Source organism: Argopecten irradians, chromosome 12 (assembly GCF_041381155.1).
Source record: "Argopecten irradians isolate NY chromosome 12, Ai_NY, whole genome shotgun sequence".
In the NCBI taxonomy this organism is placed as follows: Eukaryota; Metazoa; Mollusca; class Bivalvia; order Pectinida; family Pectinidae; genus Argopecten; species Argopecten irradians.
In genome coordinates, this window is record NC_091145.1 from 35,325,377 (window position 1) to 35,341,162 (window position 15,786).

Genomic DNA, 15,786 nt, shown 5'->3' on the forward strand with positions numbered 1-15,786 from the left:
CCACCCGACCACCCTGTATATTACTTACACTCTAGTCTCTGTACCATAGCCTGTATGAGGATACGTGTCTGCTCCCGTCGACTCCCACCCGACCACCCTGTATATTACTTACACTCTAGTCTCTGTACCATAGCCTGTATGAGGATACGTGTCTGCTCCCGTCGACTCCCACCCGACCACCCTGTATATTACTTACAATCTAGTCTCTGTACCATAGCCTGTATGAGGATACGTGTCTGCTCCCGTCAACTCCCACCCGACCACCCTGAATATTACTTACACTCTAGTCTCTGTACCATAGCCTGTATGAGGATACGTGTCTGCTCCCGTAGACTCCCACCCAACCACCCTGTATATTACTTACACTCTAGTCTCTGTACCATAGCCTGTATGAGGATACGTGTCTGCTCCCGTCGACTCCCACCCGACCACCCTGTATATTACTTACACTCTAGTCTCTGTACCATAGCCTGTATGAGGATACGTGTCTGCTCCCGTCGACTCCCACCCGACCACCCTGTATATTACTTACACTCTAGTCTCTGTACCATAGCCTGTATGAGGATACGTGTCTGCTCCCGTCGACTCCCACCCGACCACCCTGTATATTACTTACACTCTAGTCTCTGTACCATAGCCTGTATGAGGATACGTGTCTGCTCCCGTCGACTCCCACCCGACCACCCTGTATATTACTTACACTCTAGTCTCTGTACCATAGCCTGTATGAGGATACGTGTCTGCTCCCGTCGACTCCCACCCGACCACCCTGTATATTACTTACACTCTAGTCTCTGTACCATAGCCTGTATGAGGATACGTGTCTGCTTCAGTCGACTCCCACCTGACCACCCTGTATATTACTTACACTCTAGTCTCTGTTCTATAGCCTGTATGAGGATACGTGTCTGCTCCCGTCGACTCCCACCCAACCACCCTGTATATTATTACTTACACTCTAGTCTCTGTACCATAGCCTGTATGAGGATACATGTCGTTCGCTTCCGTCGACTCCCACCCGACCACCCTGTATATTACTTACACTCTAGTCTCTGTATCATAGCCTGTATGAGGATACATGTCCGCTTCCGTCGACTCCCACCCGACCACCCTGTATATTACTTACACTCTAGTCTCTGTATCATAGCCTGTATGAGGATACGTGTCTGCTCCCGTCGACTCCCACCCGCCCACCCTGTATATTACTTACACTCTAGTCTCTGTACCATAGCCTGTATGAGGATACGTGTCTGCTCCCGTCGACTCCCACCCGACCACCCTGAGTATTACTTACACTCTAGTCTCTGTACCATAGCCTGTATGAGGATACGTGTCTGCTCTCGTCGACTCCCATCCGACCACCCTGTATATTACTTACACTCTAGTCTCTGTACCATAGCCTGTATGAGGATACGTGTCTGCTTCAGTTGACTCCCACCCGACCACCCTGTATATTACTTACACTCTAGTCTCTGTACCATAGCCTGTATGAGGATACGTGTCTGCTCCCGTCTACTCCCACCCGACCATCCTGAATATTACTGACACTCTAGTCTCTGTACCATAGCCTGTATGAGGATACGTGTCTGCTCCCGTCGACTCCCACCCAACCACCCTGTATATTACTTACACTCTAGTCACCTGTACCATAGCCTGTATGAGGATACGTGTCTGCTCCCGTCGACTCCCACCCGACCACCCTGTATATTACTTACAATCTAGTCTCTGTACCATAGCCTGTATGAGGATACGTGTCTGCTCCCGTCAACTCCCACCCGACCACCCTGAATATTACTTACACTCTAGTCTCTGTACCATAGCCTGTATGAGGATACGTGTCTGCTCCCGTCGACTCCCACCCGCCCACCCTGTATATTACTTACACTCTAGTCTCTGAACTTACACTCTAGTCTCTGTACCATAGCCTGTATGAGGATACGTGTCTGCTCTCGTCGACTCTCAGCCACTTGTTTATAATATTTGTCCCAAACATTTTTGTTTACGATAGTCTCATCAAAACCAAGAGCAGCTTGCTGAGATTTTTCTCTCCATTTGCTTCGTTCCTGTTCCAGTTTTGATAGGTCCATTTTCAAATCCTGGCAAAAACATAATCAGGAGATGTTTGATACTGTGATTTAAATTTGTGATACTTTTGTTTTTTAAATTTCTCACCCAAAGTTGAAATTTATTACATTTTGCTGTATTTTAAATATGTGCGTATTCACCAAATCTAACATACCTCTGGTGACATGGCTGAAGCCTGCTGACAAGCTTTAGTATCACCAAATCTAACATACCTCTGGTGACATGGCTGAAGCCTGCTGACAAGCTTTAGTATCACCAAATCTAACATACCTCTGGTGACATGGCTGAAGCCTGCTGACAAGCTTTAGTATCACCAAATCTAACATACCTCTGGTGACATGGCTGAAGCCTGCTGACAAGCTTTAGTATCACTCTTAGCTAGTGTAAACAACTCCATCAGTAAGTCTCTCTCTTCACTCTGTCTCTTGTCCATAAAATCTAAAATGGCTCCCTGGGTGGCACTACCATCTGTTGAAAATAAAGGGATTATATTTCTATATGATTTGAAAATGTCCTTTATGCTATTTCTGTATTGATAATATATAATAAGGACTTACTTATTTCGGTTAGTTTTACATACTAATGTTGTCTATGATGAAACTATGAAAATATTCTTGCTAGTGTCTGACAATAATGAATTTGTTGATCAATTGATGTCAGTTGACATTCATTGTGGGTATGTATAGATTAGTATATTAGACATTGATGATACTGTAACAGTAAAATATGGTTATAACGAACCTCTTGGGACCAACATAATCACTTCGTTATAAACACAGTTCACTATAAATAAAATAAACAACTTGTAGCAATCTTGACGGGGAATGAAAAATACTATGTTATAACCATGAATTGGCTGTGTGGTTGTTTTAAACATGTTTTACTGTATTTTCATTTTACTTCTAGTTATCAGTTTATTCTAGGTAAACCAGCTGGTAACATAACATCCATCTAATCAAACATGACCAGATGGGAATATATCAGACAATGAGTGCCAATTGGTCACATTTATACACAAGAATTTTACGTTTTAGATAGACATACACTGTGGACTAGGTGTCCCATGGTCATTACTTGTGACTATAGAACAAATTTGTCTGAATTAATGGGTTTGAAGATATGTTTGTGTTATCAAAATATCATCATCATTTTCAAGAAATAAAATCTTATTTATTAATTCTCATCAAAATAATTTGTTTTGTTGTGGGTTTTTAGTCAATTTTGGGGGAAACTATATAGCCAGGGTTAGAATATAAGCCATTGCTTTTAATTAACCTGGGTCCACCTATATAAAACATCAAAAAGATAGGTTACTCTCAAGTAATGTTTTATCTTTGAGTTTTGAGGAAATCTCAGTCCTCAAAATGTTTCATTCAAGTGGACCCAAGTGACATCAACACTAGCTACTGCAAGCAGGAAATTCAAATGTTATTTATTGTAATTTTATTCCAAATGTTTTGGACTGGAAAGTTTTATCAAACTGTTACCATATGGGGCATTCAGTTGATATGAAGCCAATCTGGATGGTTTATATCATAAATATGTACGTTGTAGCTGGTTGGGAAAATTAAATCTGAAAACTGCCAGCTGGATTGTGAAATTCTATTCAGTGAAAAACTTATAATTTTCTGGAATTAAGTCAATTAAAATCGTGTAATCTAACATGTGACAACATGTGAAAATAACTAGCTATATGGTAAATAGAATAGCTAACTTATCAACTGTAGGTCCAATCTGGTAACAGTTTTAATGCTAAAGTAGCACTACATATGCCATTGTCATGCCTGTATGTTTTATTATTGTCTACATTTACAAAAAGATTGTTTTAGCTTATTGCTAAAATGAAATAAAGATGCTATCCAATTTTTTTAAATAATCACTTTGAATGTCGCAAGTTCTTAAACAGCTAGTTCACTGGTAAAAAAACCACATAAAGACATAATATATTTAACAGATGTAACATATATTACTAGTTATATACATGTCATGATGGCTGTAAATCCAACAACAGAAACACTTGGTAGAGAGATTGCCAAATCTGCCATTTTTATGATAAGCAGATGTACTGCTGTACTTTAAATTAAGTGCCTTGGGTTTTTTCTCTATACCCATGAACAGTTGAATACAGAAGGATAACTTTATTAATTTGGTATGTCATGAAAATTCGGTAATTTTCATATTGCACAATTTTGGAAGAAAAAATTATATTTTAACTAATATATCAATAAAAGAAAATATAATTGTACTTTCAGTTTTGAATGTATACTTTACGATAACTTGCTTATATATTTTTTTTGATATTTTCAAAAATCATATTAAAGCAATTAAATCTGAAAAACCTGTCACATCAAACCATTATATAATTTTGAACTTCATATTTATGAAAAAATAATATAGTTATGCAAATATAATACATTTATACAAAAATAACATATTTGAACTAAGACATTTAAAACTAGAACTTAGCCAATGAAATGCCTATGAAACAGAGGTCCTCTGCCGTCAGTAAAGACAATAAGGAATTTTCCAATCTCTATGTATATGTTTCTGTTAACAGAAAATTGTACGCTGAATTCAAGGATTCACACACAAGCAGGTGTCATAGCTTTGAAGCTGCTGCTTTAGGTTCAATGGCTTGTGCAAGTAGTCAAACATTGTGTCATGTATAGATATATAGGTTAAACATTATTGAAGCCAACACGATTTATCTGAGTTTGTGAGATATACAGTAACTTAATCAACATTTGAGGCTACATGTTAACACACAATCACCTGTTCTTCTTGATAAACCTGCAACCACTGTTAAAAAAACAAACCACTGTACAATATACACTGAATATATCTAAATCACATACACTGAATATAAGTCACACATGGTCAGACATGGAAATATTGTCAATCTGATTTAAATCATCTGTTCACGACTTGTTGGTTACCTCTATTTTCTAAACATCTAATAAAGGTACCGTGATTAGGGTCACCCTCAGATGACCTTTCAATTAGCCAATGGGATTGCTGCTGAAAATAGTCCTCACAACTGTATGTTATGTAATAAGATCAGAGAGTAACCAAAGGCGCTTAACGGTAGAATAATTTACATACAACTTCTCTCGTTTCAAAAAACAATCACTATGATGTAATATATACAGGGGGCGAAATGTACCAAACAATAGTTGTGACATAACATTCTGTGATCTAAGTTTAACAAATGACTCTGATAGATGATAAACAACAATACGACGTTGTTCAGTGATGGTTCAAGTGTTTGGTAAAGAAAATCACATGGATAAAACAATCTTTGTTTCTCTGCTGTTTGTTCAACCACTGACACATACAGTGAAAGAAGCCTAAAGGAAAGTTAAAAAGTGCAATCTTTGTCATCTTGTATCTATAAGGACTTATGAAAACAGTGATTCTGATTAGCCTATATCAACTGAGAATGCTGTTCCTTCTGATGTTAAGGCGTAATATTCAGTAAACGAAGCCATGAACTGATGAAATAATGCCCTCCTACAGAGGAAGTAGACGTAATCTACAAATTCTATTTGTTACAATCACAGGGTTTACAACTCAGTACCACCATTTTTGTTCAGTATTCAGTCCAATGTCCGTAGAGTAACCTACCCTTCTGGTCCCTGGCATCCTGTGTAAGCTCCTGTATTCCAGCTGCCTCATCATCGGCCTTCAGTTTGTCCTCTAAGTTCTCCTTGTCTTTCATGTCTAACTTTTTTCTCCTTTTTGCCTCCAGCCTCTCCTTAGCCAGTGCTCTCATCCTCTGTCTATCTGCTTCAATACTGAATACCAATAGTAATCAGAAAATGAAAGCTGTCTGCTTCAATATTACGGTAAAATGTAGACATTAAATGAAGGCCAATATCTTTGATGTTTTGGGTGATTTGATTTTATAACTTGTTATTATACAAACTAGAGCTTTCCTTTTTTCTGCATATTTTACTAGAAGAAAACCCCTAAAAAACTTGATATAATATTTAAGTTGCTATTGTACGAATAAGACTCACTTCTGTCTTTGTTTTTCTTCTGCCTCATGTGCCATAGAGAAAATCAGGGCCACCGAGTCAAGTTTTTCTTCTTGTTTCATACGGTTTTTATCACGACGTAGTTTGGCCACTGCTAGCTGTCGCTCCCTCTCCTGAGCAATTCTATCTTTCTGATTCTGAAGTGACCTCATCAAGGCCTCTTTCTCATCATCAAACATTGTCTGCAGGTTCTCTAGTACGTTCTGCAACACAGAAATCAACACAGAAAGGTGTTGATATTTTATACTAAGTCAACTATTATACTATATACATGTATATATATTTTACTTCTTTTTTATAATGTTGTATATACCTTCACAACGTCCTTCTTAGTTTTGTTTTCTATAAACCTACCCTCCTTCATTGTTTCATTTTCTATAAATCTACCCTTCTTTATTGTTTTGTTTTCTATAAACCTACCCTCCTTCATTGTTTAGTTTTCTATAAACCTACCCTCCTTCATTGTTTAGTTTTCTATAAATCTACTCTCCTTCATTGTTTAGTTTTCTATAAACCTACCCACCTTCGTTGTTTAGTTTTCTATAAACCTACCCTCCTTTGTTGTTTAGTTTTTCTAAATAAACCCTCCTTGTTGTTTAGTTTTCTATAAACCTACTCTCGTTGTTTAGTTTTTCTATAAACCTACCCTCCTTCGTTGTTTAGTTTTCTATAAACCTACCCTCCTTGTTTTAGTTTTCTATATAAACCTACCCTCCTTTGTTGTTTAGTTTTCTATAAACCTACCCTCCTTCGTTGTTTAGTTTTCTATAAACCTATCCTCCTTTGTTGTTTCATTTTCTATAAACCTATCCTCCTTTGTTGTTTCATTTTCTATAAATCTACCCTCCTTTGTTGTTTAGTTTTCTATAAACCTACCCTCCTTTGTTGTTTAGTTTTCTATAAACCTACCCTCCTTTGTTGTTTAGTTTTCTATAAACCTACCCTCCTTTGTTGTTTAGTTTTCTATAAACCTACCCTCCTTTGTTGTTTAGTTTTCTATAAACCTACCCTCCTTTGTTGTTTAGTTTTCTATAAACCTACCCTCCTTTGTTGTTTAGTTTTCTATAAACCTACCCTCCTTTGTTGTTTAGTTTTCTATTACCCTCCTTTTTGTTTAATAAACCTACCCTCCTTCGTTGTTTAGTTTTCTATAAACCTACCTCCTTCATTGTTTAGTTTTTCTATAAACCTACCTCCTTTTTGTTTAGTTTTCTATCCTACCCTCTTCGTTGTTTAGTTTTTATAAACCCTCCTATAAATAAACCTACCCTCCTGTTTGTTGTTTAGTTTTCTATAAACCTACCCCTCCTTTGTTGTTTAGTTTTCTATAAACCTACCCTCCTTCATTGTTTAGTTTTCTATAAACCTACCCTCCTTCATTGTTTCATTTTCTATAAACCTACCCTCCTTTGTTGTTTAGTTTTCTATAAATCTACCCTCCTTTGTTGTTTAGTTTTCTAAAACCTACCCTCCTTTTTGTTTAGTTTTCTATAAACCTACCCTCCTTTGTTGTTTAGTTTTCTATAAACCTACCCTCCTTTCGTTGTTTAGTTTTCTATAAACCTACCCTCCTTTGTTGTTTAGTTTTCTATAAACCTACCCTCCTTTTGTTTTATTTTCTATAAACCTACCCTCCTTCGTTGTTTAGTTTTCTATAAACCTACCCTCCTCTTTGTTGTTTTCTATAAACTCCTCCTTTTGTTTATTTTCTATAAACCTACCCTCCTTCATTGTTTAGTTTTCTATAAACCTACCCTCCTTCATTGTTTAGTTTTCTATAAACCTACCCTCCTTCATTGTTTAGTTTTCTATAAACCTACCCTCCTTTGTTGTTTAGTTTTCTATAAACCTACCCTCCTTTGTTGTTTAGTTTTCTATAAACCTACCCTCCTTTGTTGTTTAGTTTTCTATAAACCTACCCTCCTTCGTTGTTTAGTTTTCTATAAACCTACCCTCCTTCGTTGTTTAGTTTTCTATAAACCTACCCTCCTTTGTTGTTTCAGTTTTCTATAAAACCTACCCTCCTTTGTTGTTTAGTTTTCTATAAACCTACCCTCCTTCATTGTTTAGTTTTCTATAAACCTACCCTCCTTCAGTTGTTTCTAGTTTTCTATAAACCTACCCTCCTTTGTTGTTTAGTTTTCTATAAACCTACCCTCCTTTGTTGTTTCATTTTCTATAAATCTACCCTCCTTTGTTGTTTAGTTTTCTATAAACCTACCCTCCTTTGTTGTTTAGTTTTCTATAAACCTACCCTCCTTCGTTGTTTAGTTTTTCTATAAACCTACCCTCCTTTGTTGTTTAGTTTTCTATAAACCTACCCTCCTCCTTGTTGTTTAGTTTTCTATAAACCTACCCTCCTTGTTGTTTAGTTTTCTATAAACCTACCCTCCTTCATTGTTTATTTTATACCTACCTTTCGTTGTTTATTTTCTATAAACCCCCCTTCCTATAAACTACCCTCCTTCGTTGTTTAGTTTTCTATAAACCTACCCTCCTTCGTTGTTCAGTTTTCTCCTCCTCTTCCTCCTGTACAATCTGGTCCAAGGTTTCGTCATCAGTGGACAGCCCTTGTTCTTCTCTTTCCTTTCTAAGCTCTTCCTTTCTCTCCATCATATCCTTCTGTTTCTGTTTCTGTTCTTCGTCCCGGTCATCCTCCACCATGAGAGCATCCAGAACTTAACACAATTATACAACCAATAAAACAACAACCCAACTTTAAAATGTATTACAAACCCTTACAAAGTTATTATATAATGGGACTGCATTTGCTAAATTACAATCATGCAAGGTCCTTTTTAATTTAACATATTTCCTAAAAGTAAATGGTGCTGGTGTTCTCTTATTGGCAGAAATCAAAGGTTTATGTATAAGGCACAACAAAGTTGTATACACAGACATCTTACATACATATATCATATCAGTCTGCTGTAACAATGTCGTTATATGTTCTATTGGTCATTTGATATCTATTTAACTCTTGATTTAAATCTTATTCAGCATAGATCAATTTAATGCTTTATCTACATTATGAATAATTTCATTAAAACTTTCTGAAAAAAAGACAAGCAAATTCATGGAATTTCCATCCCCCACTTTCAGGACATATTGTAGGTAAACATTATTGAGGTTAGGTTTAACATTGGTTGAAACATGAAAAATAAACTGAAGTCTTATTCGGAAGTAAGATGTTTTATTGGTTGTTTTATGATAAAACATGTATTATGGGGTAACGAATCCTTAAGACATTTAACTTTGAAAATTACTTTTTTTATTAAATCAAACTCTGCTAAGTAAGGTCCGTCGAAAGTGGCGATCGATCTTGGCTGAGGCCTTAAGACATTTAACTTTGTTACCAAGTTTTAACAATATTGTTTTTAACATTTGTTAGTTATTACACAGAAACTGCAGAAAATTGACATTTGTAGTAAATGAAAGGGCCATAACTCTGATAAATAACATCCGCTGAAAGAGGTGATCGAACCTGGTCAGGCACTTTAGGCATTCAACCTTGTTACCAAGTTTAAAGAAAATTGGTTAACATTTATTAGGCAGAAACTGACTTTTTTTATTTAAGCAAAGGGCCATAACTCCGCTACATAAGGTCCTTTGAAAGTCGCGATGGAACTTGGCCAAGTCCTTAAGGCATTTAAGCTTGTTACAAAGTTTGAAGAAAATCGGTTTACATTTGTTACACTTATTGCACGGAAATGGCTGAAAATGACATTTTTAGTAATTCAAAGGGCCATAACTCCGCTAATAAGGTCCATCGACAGTCGCGATCGAATTTGGCCACGCCATATAGGCATTTAACCTTGTCAAGTGAAGAAAATCGGTTCACATTTGTTACAGTTATTGCACAGAAACGAAGTGTTACTGACAGATGGACAGACAGACACACAGACAGACAGACGGACAAACCCAAATTAATATCCACCGTATCGGAGAAAGTTGTTGATTCCTAAACATTACAGTAGACCTACGTTCGTTGTTGATTCTTAAACATTACAGTAGACCTACGTTCGTTGTTGATTCCTAAACATTACAGTAGACCTACGTTCGTTGTTGATTCCTAAACATTACAGAAGACCTACGTTCGTTGTTATCTGTGAGATCTCCATACAGCTGATTAGCCTCTGTCAGATTGCCATCCTCTCGTAACTTTCTCTCCTTCAGCTTCAGTTCTACTAATTTCTTCTGTTTGTCCTTATCGCTCAGCTTATTCCATTCATCCTCACCCATCTCCTTGATCAGAGCCTGAGGAATAGTTTTACAGTATTGCATTGGAAAAGTTTGTATGTACCACACTTATACAGATCTAAGAACTTTCCACAGATACTCTCTATGTATCCAGCTTATCTCATTTTAAAATGTATTTTCATTATAGACTCATAATGGTGCTTTAATTACAATATCTGCAACATATTCATGTTCTAACCATTGCAAAATCATTATGGCAATACATATTTTCTTTATGTGTACACATTATTTTTACTGTAAATCATTGACTGTCCAGCTGATAAATTCTTTAGACATAGAATTATCAGTGTGTACATTAGGTGCATGACTATATTTTCAGTAGTACTAAAACTTACAGCCTCCAGTAACTTTTCTCTCAGGGCGTCATACTTCTGCTCCAAGGCGTCCACCAACTGTTTGTCTGGGTCATCGTCAGCCTCGCTCTGGTTGTCAGCCTCTTTCTGAGATTTACCGAGCAGGACAAACGCGACATTATCATTCCAGCCCTCCTCCTGCAGCATCCTCTGAACCTGGACGATTTGTTGTAAAGTCTTTGGATCCTTGAAAACAAAGAATAGAAATTGTTTTCTGAAGATGTCAACACAATTGTGCTATTGGCTTGTCTTGAGGCCTGTACCGTTGCAAGGTAAGTGATCAACTGTATTCAAATAAAAATATATCAATCACACAACAGCATTCTAAAATCAAGTTAATTTCTTGGCGGCAAAATTTCACATTTTTATGCCTTCTTCTGTATGTCAAGTTTTTGAATAGTTTTGCTATTTTGCAGCAATTAATTTTAGCGATTTCAAAAAGCCCGAAAAATACCTGAGATTTTATGGCAAACAAAATAAGTTGGTGTAGAGTAATGACCTTCGATAGATTAATTACCTTGTTTTGTGTATCTGCCCTATAGATTACCTTGTTTTGTATATCTGCCCTATAGATTACCTTGTTTTGTATGTCTGCCCATTAGATTACCTTGTTTTGTATATCTGCCCTATAGATTACATTGTTTTGTATATCTACCCTGTAGATTACCTTGTTTTGTATATCTGCCCTATATAGATTACCTTGTTTTGTATATCTGCCCTATAGATTACCTTGTTTTGTATCTGCCCTATATCTGCCCTATATAGATTACCTTGTTTTGTATATCTGCCCTATAGATTACCTTGTTTTGTATATCTACCCTGTAGATTACCTTGTTTTGTATATCTGCCCTATATAGATTACCTTGTTTTGTATATCTGCCCTATAGATTACCTTGTTTTGTATATCTGCCCTATAGATTACCTTGTTTTGTATGTCTGCCCTATAGATAACCTTGTTTTGTATATCTGCCCTATAGATCACCTTGTTTTGTATATTGCCCTATAGATTACCTGTTTTGTATATCTATGCCCTGCCCTAGATTACCTTGTTTTGTATATCTGCCCTATAGATTACCTTGTTTTGTATATCTGCCCTATAGATTACCTTGTTTTGTATATCTGCCCTATAGATTACCTTGTTTTGTATATCTGCCCTATAGATTACCTTGTTTTGTATATCTGCCCTATAGATTACCTTGTTTTTGTATATCTGCCCTATAGATTACCTTGTTTTGTATATCTGCCCTATAGATTACCTTGTTTTGTATATCTGCCCTATAGATTACCTTGTTTTGTATATCTGCCCTATAGATTACCTTGTTTTGTATATCTTCCCTATAGATTACCTTGTTTTGTATATCTGCCCTATAGATTACCTTGTTTTGTATATCTGCCCTATAGATTACCTTGTTTTGTATATCTGCCCTATAGATTACCTTGTTTTGTATATCTGCCCTATAGATTACCTTGTTTTGTATGTCTGCCCTATAGATTACCTTGTTTTGTATATCTGCCCTATAGATTACCTTGTTTTGTATATCTGCCCTATAGATTACCTTGTTTTGTATATCTGCCCTATAGATTACCTTGTTTTGTATATCTGCCCTATAGATTACCTTGTTTTGTATATCTGCCCTATAGATTACCTTGTTTTGTATATCTGCCCTATAGATTACCTTGTTTTGTATATCTGCCCTATAGATTACCTTGTTTTGTATATCTGCCCTATAGATTACCTTGTTTTGTATATCTGCCCTATAGATTACCTTGTTTTGTATATCTGCCCTATAGATTACCTTGTTTTGTATATCTGCCCTATAGATTACCTTGTTTTGTATATCTGCCCTATAGATTACCTTGTTTTGTATATCTGCCCTATAGATTACCTTGTTTTGTATATCTGCCCTATAGATTACCTTGTTTTGTATATCTGCCCTTTAGATTACCTTGTTTTGTATATCTGCCCTATAGATTACCTTGTTTTGTATATCTGCCCTATAGATTACCTTTTTTGTATATCTGCCCTATAGATTACCTTGTTTTGTATATCTGCCCTATAGATTACCTTGTTTTGTATTTCTGCCCTATAGATTACCTTGTTTTGTATATCTGCCCTATAGATTACCTTGTTTTGTATATCTGCCCTATAGATTACCTTGTTTTGTATATCTGCCCTATAGATTACCTTGTTTTGTATATCTGCCCTATAGATTACCTTGTTTTGTATATCTGCCCTATAGATTACCTTGTTTTGTATATCTGCCCTATAGATTACCTTGTTTTGTATATCTGCCCTATAGATTACCTCGTTTTGTATATCTGCCCTATAGATTACCTTGTTTTGTATATCTGCCCTATAGATTACCTTGTTTTGTATATCTGCCCTATAGATTACCTTGTTTTGTATATCTGCCCTATAGATTACCTTGTTTTGTATATCTGCCCTATAGATTACCTTGTTTTGTATATCTGCCCTATATAGATTACCTTGTTTTGTATATCTGCCCTATAGATTACCTTGTTTTGTATATCTGCCCTATAGATCACCTTGTTTTGTATATCTGCCCTATAGATTACCTTGTTTTGTATATCTGCCCTATATAGATTACCTTGTTTTGTATATCTGCCCTATAGATTACCTCGTTTTGTATGTCTGCCCTATAGATTACCTTGTTTTGTATGTCTGCCCTACCTTGTTTTGTATGTCTGCCCTATAGATTACCTTGTTTTGTATATCAGATAGAAGATGACGACTCTCACTGTCCTGCTGTTGCTGGAGGTTTGACAGGATGTGAACTTTAACATCATCTTCTGTAAGGTCATGACCTTCTGACCTCATTTTATCCATGAACATTTCCATCTCGATACATGCTGCCTCCTACAAGTCAAACATTGAACATATAAAGTATGTAACACAGTAATAGTGGTGGACAATTATAGTAGACTTCAGTCTTAGTTTTATATGACACATCTAAAAAATTGGCTAGAATGTGATTGTGCTAATTGAATTTCTCTTTAACCATTTATATAGTAGTTTCTTGCAAAAAAAAGAAGAAAAAAAGAACACTTTTATTGTGTTAACTTGTTCAAACGTGATTTTACACTTAAATGAGATGGCACCAAAATAAGAATATCTAAACAGTACACTGGTTTTGAGTAATAAGAAACAATAAAGTAAACATGTGAATTCTAACCCTGAATATTCCTAGTTGTTCGTCCTGGTCCTTCATTTTCCCGTCCCTCCAGAGTTTGCGTAGTTCCTGGAGCTCGGCTAGTTTGTCTTTCCTTTGCTCCTCAGACATATTCTGTACCTTCTTCCTTATGGAACTCTCAGTGCTCTCATCAAGGACCTTCAACAAGATGACATTTAATACCTTTTTATAGAAGTTCTTATTTTTATAGCTTATGTAAATATGTTATCTGTAATGTGCTAGATTAATGTAATCTTTATTAACAGTGTCAACAGTTGTTAAAGACATTAATAAACTAACTCTCTGGATACTGAAAATAAACATCCTTAATGACTTCTTGTGATTTTGCATTTTCAACCAACTTCATGGAAATCAATTTTTGCAGTTTAAAGATTGAACTTAAAAAATCCCTCAATATATGTAAATTCATGTTAGTTTGTAGATACAAATTTTCGAAACCTTGATCTGAAAATTTTGTGTTAGTAAATCGAGCAAAAAAAAGTTGATTTAAAGTACCTGATTGCTTACGAGATTACAGTATACAGTTTTAACATTAAATATTTATCATAATTAAGTATAAATGGTGAGATTAATAGGGAATATTTTATATTTCTACCTGGATAAGGAGCTGTCTCTCCTTTTGATGGCGTTTGTCCACTGCCATGGTAACAGCCTCCCGTAACAACATCTTATCCTCGGTATCAATGTTGATCTCAGGTTCAGTATCGTCATCCGTTGTCTGGCCTGCTGCTTTCCTACGCCTAGCTGCCTCCAGTCTCTCCTTCGCTAGTCGCATCTGTCGCTGTCTTTCCTCTTCTAAATCTTCTTTCATTCTATGGACCATATTGTTACAATGTTGATGAAATGTTATTGTTTACTTTGTACATAAATCATTTACCTCTGACACAAATATAATTAAACACTTATTACATTAACTGAATATGAGGTATTTAGTGTATTGCATTATTATCACTTCAATTTCTAAATATTTCACTGGCAAGGGTGTTAAATATCATAGGATTGGACATCAATGGTTTTATTGGAATGAAGTTAAGTAAGTGGGGGGATGTATACTGGAATGGGGTTTTCCATCTGTCCCTCCGTCCATCTGTCCTTCCGTAGACACAACTTTGTCCGGTGAACTACTCCTAAACCATTTGACAAATTCTGATAAAATTTGACACACATAACCATGACAAAAAAAGGAGTTGAGAAAACGATATCGAGTTCTGCAATGTTCCCTATTAATGGAGTAAACACTAAAGTTGTGCAGGGGTGGTGGTATAAGTTGGCCACTCTGGTGACAGTTCTAATCAACTCTGTAGTGTATTCCTTGTTGTGATTAAGTAATGATATCCTACTTCCCTAACGTTATTGTACCCAAATTGATACTGTACCCAAATTGATACTGTACCCAAATTGATACTGTACCCAAATTGATACCCTAATCGAAAAAAATACTTAAAACATTTGTGTTGTTCAAGTTTACCTAATTTCTCAGTGGTCAATTATTGATAATTACACTGCGTTTTATGTAACTATTTCTGTTATTTTCTCTGAAAGATAACTTTGAAATTGATAACTCTGTCTGAAACGTGTTAATCCTTAGAAATGTGGCTGTGCGACAATTAATATTTGTACTATAATAGTGTTTTTTCAAAGCGTATGGCCTCCTCAAAGAAACTTTTCTTAAATAATGCAATTTAGGACATTAAGACTTAACAGAAACAGATAAAATATAGTTGCCACACATTATTTTTTTATTCAGTCATGTGCAAATTGCTCTTTGTATAGCATTACTTCGCCATCTTAATTTTTACTAAAACTGTTACTAGATTCAAATATTTTGTAACTTGATTG

At 35.9% G+C, this 15,786-nt stretch overlaps 1 protein-coding gene across 5 annotated transcripts in view; it reads right to left on the bottom strand.

Moving 5' to 3' along the window:
• The window catches only part of LOC138304775 (trichohyalin-like), a 95,152-nt gene that overhangs the window by 30,744 nt on the left and 48,622 nt on the right, over positions 1-15,786 (bottom strand). For 4 of the 5 annotated variants that reach the window (XM_069245039.1, XM_069245041.1, XM_069245043.1 and 1 more), the window contains exons 30-40: positions 14,543-14,759; positions 13,930-14,085; positions 13,458-13,613; positions 10,718-10,921; positions 10,217-10,379; positions 8,616-8,800; positions 6,105-6,325; positions 5,710-5,879; positions 4,858-4,884; positions 2,414-2,553; positions 1,904-2,096 (exon numbers count right to left, since the gene is read on the bottom strand). In XM_069245039.1, the coding sequence (XP_069101140.1) occupies positions 1,904-2,096; positions 2,414-2,553; positions 4,858-4,884; positions 5,710-5,879; positions 6,105-6,325; positions 8,616-8,800; positions 10,217-10,379; positions 10,718-10,921; positions 13,458-13,613; positions 13,930-14,085; positions 14,543-14,759 (1,832 nt within the window). The remainder of the gene's footprint in view (positions 1-1,903; positions 2,097-2,413; positions 2,554-4,857; positions 4,885-5,709; positions 5,880-6,104; positions 6,326-8,615; positions 8,801-10,216; positions 10,380-10,717; positions 10,922-13,457; positions 13,614-13,929; positions 14,086-14,542; positions 14,760-15,786) is intronic. The other variant, XM_069245040.1, reaches the window with a different exon arrangement.